Source organism: Setaria italica, chromosome VII (genome assembly GCF_000263155.2).
Source record: "Setaria italica strain Yugu1 chromosome VII, Setaria_italica_v2.0, whole genome shotgun sequence".
NCBI classification, from domain to species: Eukaryota; Viridiplantae; Streptophyta; class Magnoliopsida; order Poales; family Poaceae; genus Setaria; species Setaria italica.
In genome coordinates this window covers 14356414-14365789 of record NC_028456.1, presented here as the reverse complement: position 1 = coordinate 14365789, position 9376 = coordinate 14356414, and the positions used below count along the sequence as shown (strand labels likewise).

The following is a 9376-nucleotide window of genomic DNA, read 5'->3' as shown; positions in this document are numbered from 1 at the left end:
CCATTATGAAGGCTTGGAACTGAATTGTTTTACTAGAACAAATTTCTAGTGTATCATGGTGAAGAAGTGAAACTTTGAGGGCAGCCGTGGTTTTCTCTCTCGCTAGGGGAGATGGTGGCATCGCTTGCTGGAGCTGAAAGTGGTCTCATCCTCGGTACCACCTCCGCACAAGAGACTCCCAAGGTGCTGATGCTACAAGAAACTCAGCGATACGCTTCACGTCATCCTTGTAGCAGCACTCCAATGGGCCCCAGGTGTTGCCTTGCTTGGCAACACTAGGGTTTTTTGTATCTATACATGGCGTCTTGGACACCCTTCTTGTAATGTCTGTTCCATGGAATAATAAATTTTGTCCTAGGTGTCCTTCTTGTAATGTCTATTCCATGGAATAATAAATTTTGTCCCTGGTGTATATCGCGCATGGCTTGCTTGGCTCCCGAGGGAGTGTGCTTGTGTGGTCAGGATCATGCCCACGTGGTCCCTTCGTGGAAAGTGGCTCTTTACCTACCAGGCTGGTTGGGCAAGTGCGCTCGTTCGAGCGTCGCAAGGAAATCTGAGCGAGACCCGAGTGCCTCTCCAATTGTGGAAATTTCGGCTATGTCTCACTGGGAGATGTCCTGTTAATCCTGGTGGTCCACCTGTTTGGTCCCCAAACTCATGCATGGGAGGTCGGAGGGCTCGTTGCCTTCCCTCATTGGGAATACCTAGGGCGGACTTGTCATCAGGACTCAGATATGATGGGAGGAGGTCGGGGCCACATGGTGTCCCAACTCACAGTCGCTGGGACCCTCTCAGCCCAGCCGTCCCCAACTCTAGGTTTAGTTGGGCCTCAGGACGGCCGCGAGCCCATTTGTTGCGCCGGCCTTCGTATCCTGGCTTGCTACTTGGGCTTGGCCCAACCACCGGGGCATAGCAACTGAGGGGTCGTCACATGGGAACCCAGGTGCCGCCTAGCAGCCTCCTCATCATGTCTTGTCGTGTCTTGATGGCACACGCCATTCACGCACGTCATGCTTTTGGTGTTTTCCAACGCTACCGCAGGGGCTGGGCCTACCACCCCGTGCAGTTGCTTGAAGGGGACGAATGGCCTTCCTAGGGTTGCGCCCTTAAATCCGCCACCTCTCCTCTCCTCCCCACTCTTCCACTTGCCTATCCTTCCTCTAGGAGCCACGCTCGAGTAGCTAGTAGAACGAGAGAGAGAGAAAGAAAGGAAGAGAGAGAGAGAACGAAGAAGAGGAGTTGTGGGGGGTGACCTGGTCAGTATTGTGGTTTGCTCGCACGTATTCCCTTCCATCCGCCGGCACCGCATCCCCCGCCCTTCCTCCGATGATGAGCTCGTGGGTCCATGTGATGCCTCCCACCGAATGAGGAGGTTGGACGGCGCACCGCCATGGGGGAGCGGTTCTGACAGCTCGAGCCTGGGGAGATGGTTTCCCTTCTCGAGTTCCACACCCGTGAGTTCAGGCTGCCGGCGCACCCCTTCCTCCGGGGGTTTCTTCATGACCTCCAGATTGAGCTGCAGCATTTCAACCCGAACGGGTTTCTGCAGCTTACAGGCTTCATGGTGGTGTGCGAGGGCTTCCTCGGCGTCACCCCTCACGCCTCACTCTTTTGGTGGATCTTTGATATCCAGAAGCGGAAGCTGAGCTCTACCGATGATGAGCTTATGCCGCTGGGCGGCATCACCATCGAGATGCGCCTCTGGTACCCGGACAAGTATCTGAAGATTCGGGTGAATGACTCCAACCGCAGATGGCATACCAACTGGTTCTTCATCTGTGATCCTGGCTATGGCCTCGAGGAGGGTGCCAGCAAGCTGTCGGCGTTCACCGGAGGATCCCCGGTGTGGCAGGAGTCCTGGAGGTGGGGCTGTTCGGAGCCCAACAGGGACAAGGTGGATGCCATCATCGAGGTGGTGGCAGAGAGGGTGTGAGCCGGGGTGTTCGGCGTGGGGGTTGTCTGGAGCTTCATCGAGTAGCAAATGTTGCCACTGAAGAGGAGGGCCCACCACTTCTTCGAGTACTCCGGTGAAATGGACAACTCTCGGGAGTGCCCAAAGGTTCTCCCCCACCATGAGATTTCGGCACGGGTGTAAGAGCTCATCGACATCCAGGTGGCGGTGGCCGCTGCCCTGCCGGGGCACCCGCGGGCCTTTGCGGGGAACTTCCCTATAGACCTAGTGAGTCCTTCACCTGGCCCTTTTCATTCTGTACCTTCCTTTCGCAAGCGTTCGGAAACCTGAGCTGCTGTTGGTGTGCAGGGCCTCGGGAAGCCAGTGTCCCTGTTCTGTGATCCGAACAGCAACCCCGGGGGCACCGAACCGGCCACCACCAAGTTTCGCACCACTCAAGAGCGGCGGCGCAAGCACGATAGGGAGATGAGCATGTGCGAGAAAGAGATTCGTGAGAGTGCGAAGCTACACTGCACGTGCCGTGATGCTGGGTTGCCCTCCGACGATGAGGAGGAGGAGGAGGATGATGACGACGTGGGCGAGGGCGAAAGCGGGAGCAACGACATGCCTTGCCTCGATGACCTTTTTGACCAGAGGGTCCTTTGTGCTTCACAGGAGGGCCTTCTCGAGCTCTCCCTCCAACCTCTTACGAGGAGGAGGTCAGGATCGGAGCGGGGGAAGGTGGGGGCACGGCCCCGGCACAAGATCGAGTGTCCCAGAAGCGGGCCACTATCAACTTGGGCGCCGTGATGAGCACAAAGCGCATCCGAGCTTTTTTCAGCCGGGGGGCCGACCGGCCCTCCTCGTGCTCGAACGGCTAGCACTTCAGCAGGTCACGGTTGCCGACTGGCTGGGGCTGTGGATCGGGAGCCCCTGAGCAGCTTCTGCCACCACTGCTCGGCGTCCCACCAAGCACGACGAGGAGGTTGGTGCCCTTCTCTTCCTTCACCTGTAGGGTAGGCTCGGAGACCGGTGACCACCAGTCTATCATGGCAAGTGCGCTCTTAGCGGGCGGAGGCTCGGATGAGGCTCCTGGTGCCGGCGGGAGCTCCGCGCCAACACCGAAATCCCAAGTACCGGAGGGCGCGGTAACCACAACCATCCCGCCAAGATCAGAGGTGATAGATGTGGCTCCACAGCCTCAGGAGCTCGGGGCTGCCACCACATCCTCCCAATCCGTGGGAGGTCGGGCCGTACCTTGTGAAGTTCCCGAGGACATCCCTCGGGATGGTGGTGCAGCTCGAAGCATCCTGGCTCTGCCGCCACCGCCATCTCGCCCTCAGCCGGGGCAGCAGGCCTTGCAGCACCATACGACACCCCTCCCTTTGCGGCGATCTGATAGGTAAGAAGTTCAACTTTCATTTGTACATTTTGTGTTAAGGTCGTGTGCCCCACTTCATGCTTTTCTGCCTGAATTTTTTGTTCATCTGCGGCTTCATGTTGTAGGGAGTTCGTTCCTGGTCTCATGGTGGCGCTCGCATCAATTGGTTTTGTGGGACCTATTATCCGGCTGCCGTCAGCAACCGTCAAGGGGACGAGCACGGTGACTCCGGCGGCTCTAGTCACCCCATCAAGCTCCCCACTTGTCATGGTGGCTTACCCTCCGTCGCCTCTGGTCATCACGTTACCCTTCACCACTCCTTTGGAGGAGGTCGATGAAAGCTCGACGGCCACGGAGGGTCGTGTGGTGAGGGCGGTGTCTTCGGAGGTGGTGGTCCTGACGGACTCCATGTCGTCAGAAGTGGCCGCTGGTCATAGCGGTGCAGAGGTGGCCTCCAAGCAGTCCATGATGCTTGATCAGGCTGTGCTCAACCACACCATCTGACTTCAGGTGGCTTTGGCCGGGCCGGTGCTGGTGCTAGGCTGGGGCCCGATGCTCACCTAGGAGCAACCCCGGTGCCCGGGCAAGGCGCTGATTGCCCGTGACGATGTACAGGAAATGGTGTCATGGGGGAGTGCTCTCGAGCACGGGTGTTGAGTGCGTGACGAGCTCACCAAGGCTCGGTACCTGCTTTACGCAGCCATGGGGGCAGTGAGCAGCGCCTTTGGGGTGATGAACGAAGAGGTTCTACCACGCGGACAGGTAATCTTCCCTCACCTCTGTTTCTTCATGTTCGATCTTGGACCCTCTCCTTCCGCTTTCCGTCCTACACTGTCGAGACTCTCACCATGGCGTGTCTTCATTAGGGGCTAATGGACCTATCTGCGAAGAAGTTGCGATTCCTACGCGCCACGCACCAGCTGCAGGTGGAAGAGGTCACGAGTGGGCGGAGGCTGGAGGAGGAGCTGACCGCGTCAGGGGAAGCTCGAGCTAAGGTAGAATGGCTGCAGGCGGTCCTAGCTATGGCCAGGTTGGACGAGGAATCGGCCTGGGAATTAGAGCAGCACACCCTCCTTGTCGCTGCCGAGATGGCGTTGGTGGCCGAGGTCGTGAAGGAAGATGCCCAGGAGCGTGCTACTTTGGAGGTGGATCTGGAAGCTAAGTGGGCCCACTGGGCTGAGGAGACGACGGTGTGTATTGCTGCATTGGAGCATTCTGCGCAGAAGGTGGAGATTGTGTGCACTGCGGCGGAGTGAGCACGCCATCGACGTGGAGGCTCAGACTCTCCGTGAGTCCTATAAAGGTTAGCTTCCAGTTTTGTTTGATGCATTTACTTCCGTGAATTTGCTGGTCCCGTGAGTCCTGTATTGGTTAGCTTCCACTTTTGTTTGATGCATTAACATCCGTGAATTTGCTAGTCCCGTGCTGGACTTGACTTGAGTAGTCGTCGCTGCAGGCTTGCGCACCGAGCTGGCCGCTATGACCGAGCAGTGGGTGGCAGCAAGCACTCATCTGCAAGGAGTGTCCTGGGACCTCGAGTCAGTTTGGGGCGCGTCGGAGGTGCTCTGGGCCCACCTATTCATGGTTGTGGTGCCCGAGGGACCACTTGCGGAGTGACTTTAGGCGGCACATGGTCGGGTGGATGACCTAATCATGGAGGTGCTCCACCAGGGTGCCCATACCGCTTTCACCTTGGTGGCCACACACTACGATGGTGTGGACTTCTCTACCATTGGGAGCGGCTACGCGAGGAACCGCACCTCCTAGGAGCTGACGCAGCTCATGGAGATGGTAGCTCCAGGCATGCAGTAGGAGGTCGGGCAGATCTCGCCAGCTGTGATCTGAGGCGAAGTCCCTCCCGAAGCCCCTGCGGAGTAGTTGCTTAAGTTTTCGCTTTCTAGCATTAAATCCAGATTATGTAATGAACTTAAATGCTTTTGGCTGTCACTTTGTCACGGATTTGTTTTGACATTGGTTCCTCTTTTGCACCTATTTTTGCCTTTGCCATTTTTCCCTGCGCAGTGAAGTCCAGGGACTAGCCCGCGGAAAGGTTTGTTTTGCCCTGGTCAGTTGAGTGACACAAGCTCGGGTCGTGGGAGGTGTACACAGGTGCGACCGAGGAATACATATGCATGCAAGTAGCCCCCGCGAGCAGGTCGTGCCAATTGCCCTCATTGGTTGACGCAAAGTGCTTGGTCAGGAGAGTTGAAAATAAAATTTTAAATTTAACCGAGTGTGCCACTTCTTTTAGTTCCATGGTGCGAACTGTTTGTATAAACTTAAACAACAAATCTAAGGGTAAAAGCGACGTAGCTGCTCAATGTTCCAAGAGATGCTGAGGATGTCGCCATCCTTGTCCTTGAGGTGATAAGCCCCCGAGTGTAGGAACTCAGCTACGGTGTAGGGTCTCTCCCATGGTGGCGTGAGCTTGTGCTTGCCTTTTGGTCGTCTGGACCCTTTGGAGGATCAGGCCTTGTACGTTCTTGTTATGGTAGCATCGGAGGGCTTGTTGGTACTTGCAGATCGGAGGAACACCATGTCTCGCACCTCCGCGAGCTAGTCGAGCGCATCCTAGCTGGCCTCCTCCAACCTTGCCTCATCGTACGCCTTGACCTGGGGCTCCCCATAGTCGAGGTCGGTGGAGAGGATGGCCTCCACGCTTATACCATGAAGAAGGGTGTGAAGCTCGTGGACTTGTTTGGGGTTGTCCTTAGGCTCCAGAGCCCTGCAGGCACCTCGCCTGCCCACCGCCCCATGAACTTCTTGAGCTTGTCAAACATGTGAGGCTTGAGGCCTTGCACGACCATGCCGTTAGCCCGCTCGACCTGCCCGTTGGTGCATGGGTGGGCCACTAAGGCCTAGTCGACCCTAATGTGGTAGTCATCATAGAAGTGCAGAAATTTCCTTCCCATGAATTGCATGCTGTTGTCAGTGATGATGGAGTTTGGGACCCCGAACCTGTAGACGATGTCAAGATAGAACCCAACCGCGACTGCCAACGTGACCTTGGTGATGGCCTTCGCCTCGATCCATTTGGTGAATTTGCCCACCACCACGAGGAGGTGGGTGTAGCCCCGGGACGCTCTTTTGAAGGGCCCAACCAGGTCAAGGCCCCACACTGCGAAGGGTCATTTGATTGAGATGATCTACAGCTCTTGAGCCGGCATGTGCGTCTGCCATGCGTAGTACTAGCTCCCCTCGCAGGAGCAAATGATCTGCTGGGTGTCCGCCACCGCCGTGGGCTAGTAGAAGCCTTGTCGAAACACCTTGCCGACCAGCGACCTCGGGGCCACGTGGTGGCCGTAGATGCCGACATGTATCTCCAAAAGTAGCTCCCACCCCTGGTTGGTGGGAATACACTTTTGGAGGATGCCTAACAAGCTGCGCTTGTAGAACTCCTCCGCAACGACCAGAAAGGTCTTTGCGCGTTAGGCGAGACGGCGTGCCTCAGTGGCGTCGACAGGGAGGGTGTTCCTCAGGAGGTAGTCGAGGAACGGCGTGGTCCAGCTCGGCTCGAGTGCCGCTACCTCGAGGTCGGGGGCGCCCATCATGGTCCCCACGGATGGCTCCATTGCCAGCTTGGGGTAGGCTACATCGGGCACAGGGGTGGGCACCATGGCGAGCTTGATCGACAGCTCGTGGGCGTTGTTGGCGAAGACCCCTGGTGGGGCGTGCTTGTGATTTGACGCAAGCTTCGCCAGAAAATCAGTGGTGAGGTTATCGCGCATGGGGATGTGGTGAAGCTCAAGGCCGTCGAACTTCTCCTCGACCTTTCACACCTCATTGTAGTAGGCAACCATCTTCTCATCATGACACAAGGCTTCTTTCATGTCCTGGTCAACTACTAGCTTCGAGTTGCCCCTAATGTAGAGGCAGCGAGCGCCCAGCTTGGAGGCGATCTTGAGGTCGTGGATGAGGGCCTTGTATTCCACCACATTGTTAGTGGCAGGGAAGTGGAGGCGGATTGCATACTCGAGGCGATCACCCTTTGGGTAGGTGAGCACAATGCTAGCCCTCATGCTTGCTGCCATGACCGACCTATCAAAGTACATTGCCCAGTACTCGTGACTGGTTGGAGGCGGTGGGGTTCGGGTCTTAGACCATTCTGTGACGAAGTCAGCGAGGACCTGCGACTTGATTGCAGTCCTTGGCACGTAGCTGATCTAGTAGCCCATGAGCTTTGTTGCCCATTTAGCTACGCGACCAGAGGCATTGCGGTTCTGGATGATTTCCCTGAGCGGCACCAACATCACCACCATGATCGGGTGGCTCTTGAAGTAGTGGAGGAGCTTGTGCTTCGAAATCAAGATGGCGTAAATCACCTTTTGGATTTGAGGGTAGCGTACCTTGGTGTCAGATAGTACTTTGCTGATCAAGTATACTGGCCTTTGGGAACCGTCCAAATTAACCTGACTAAAATGCACTTAAGTCGCTTGACACGTGATGATGCACTTTAAGCAAGTCAACTTGGTCGTCCGTCAGATTTCATCCAATAAACCACTTTCTCAAGATCGAGAAGCATTGCTCACACAAAGGTGAGTGGGCACAGAGATAACAACATTCCCATCACAATAACATAGTTCAACAATTTATTACATCAGAGTTTTCAAAATTCAAATAGAGTTTGCAAGGTTGTAAATAACAAGAAGTAAAACAAGCGAAAGCTAATTATCGATACACGATATCATGACGAAGCCGATCATGGCATCAATGACCCCTGTCCTCGCCGTCCGAGGAGGGATCCCACTTGACCGTCCAACCCAGAGGGAGCTGGGTAGGCCAAGTAAGACTAGCACCCAAAACAATAGCAAACCTGAAAAAGATAGCCACAAGCAAGGCTGAGTATACTAATACTCAACAAGGCTTACCCGCTAGGTGGTAACTACTCCACCGACTCCTAGACATGCAAGGCTTTTTGGCAGTGGGTTTGTTTTTGTCAAAAGCGACTAAAGTTGGTCCTTACTTTCAATATTTTAGCTCAGATTCTAAGTTCATTAACTAGTCTAAATTAGCAACTTATGCTAAGAAAACATAGTTTCCAAACAATTTAAAGAACAAGCATCAAGATTAATATCATCATCATGTTCCATCTTTACTTAGTGCAGAATAGCGATAAAGCAGTCCCAAACTGTGAGAGGCAGACGAATCGATTCGAATTTATTAACCATGCATGGCGAACCTAATCTCATGACATTCGCGCACCACGAAGGGTCGCTTCATTTGTCAGCCGTCCCCATCGATCCCTTAGGCACATGTCAAGGCCAACTTCCTTTGGCATGCAATGCTTCATAGTCCCGACCTCTTGCCGTACTATGACTGTACTTGCACCCACATGATGCACCATGGGAATGACGTTCCAAGGATAGCCGGGAGGTATGCCACACCCCAGTTCAATCAGGTACTAGGCTTCCCTATCCCATACTAGGTATGAGATTAGTACTTTCAAACACTTGATCACAAACGCCGACATGTTTCGACCTTAGTCCAATTTCATTTAGAAAGACGGGGCAATCCACCGACCAACAAAATATTTCACAAGGCCCTGCTCCGCCCGTCGTCCTTATGGTTGTAACATAAGTAAACAAACAACTCCTATAACTCACGAGTGACAGGAAATCACTCGACTTTTACCGTGTCCTATTAAGCATTGCATCTACACGACTTATCATGCTAGTGTGCAGATCAAAAGGGTATTAAGTTCATGCATCTAAAGTTTCAGACAACACCTAGTAACTAAAATGCACAATCATAATCAACATAAATCATTGCAAAAGTTTAGAAAATCAGGATATGCTCCGGGGCTTGCCTGGAAACCACACTAGGTTAGCAAGCATCTCCCATCTCGGTACTTGTTTAGTCCTTCCATCTTTGGGATAGCTCTACCATACACCCTCTTCAGGTTCGGTTCCATCATCACGTCCTTCACGTGGTTTATCTAGCGTATCTAGATGAGATGCAAGATGCAACAGCATGAATACAAAGAACAGTAAAATGAGATGCATCACCCAAAAGCATTTGGAACAAGCACAAGGTTACACCACAAGATACAAGCACTTAGAGAGCAAGTTATTTAACTAACTATCACTCAAGTCTCCATAGAGATA

At 54.1% G+C, this 9376-nt stretch overlaps 1 protein-coding gene across 2 annotated transcripts; it reads left to right on the top strand.

The window, feature by feature from the left end:
* Positions 1-1166: 1166 nt before the first annotated feature.
* Positions 1167-5253, top strand: LOC101786513 (probable endo-1,3(4)-beta-glucanase AFLA_105200). 2 transcript variants are annotated; one of them, XR_002678469.1, is made up of 5 exons: positions 1167-2179; positions 2261-3293; positions 3398-4034; positions 4139-4575; positions 4729-5253. XR_002678469.1 is itself a non-coding variant. In XM_004975224.2 (4 exons), exons 1-2 carry the CDS (start codon positions 2941-2943, stop codon positions 3774-3776), a joined length of 732 nt encoding a protein of 243 aa, XP_004975281.1. In that variant the 5' UTR covers positions 2773-2940; the 3' UTR covers positions 3777-4034; positions 4139-4575; positions 4729-5253. The 2 variants fall into 2 exon arrangements, 1 of the variants encoding a protein (XP_004975281.1); XM_004975224.2 differs by lacking the exon at positions 1167-2179 and having other exon boundaries at positions 2773-3293.
* Positions 5254-9376: the final 4123 nt, after the last annotated feature.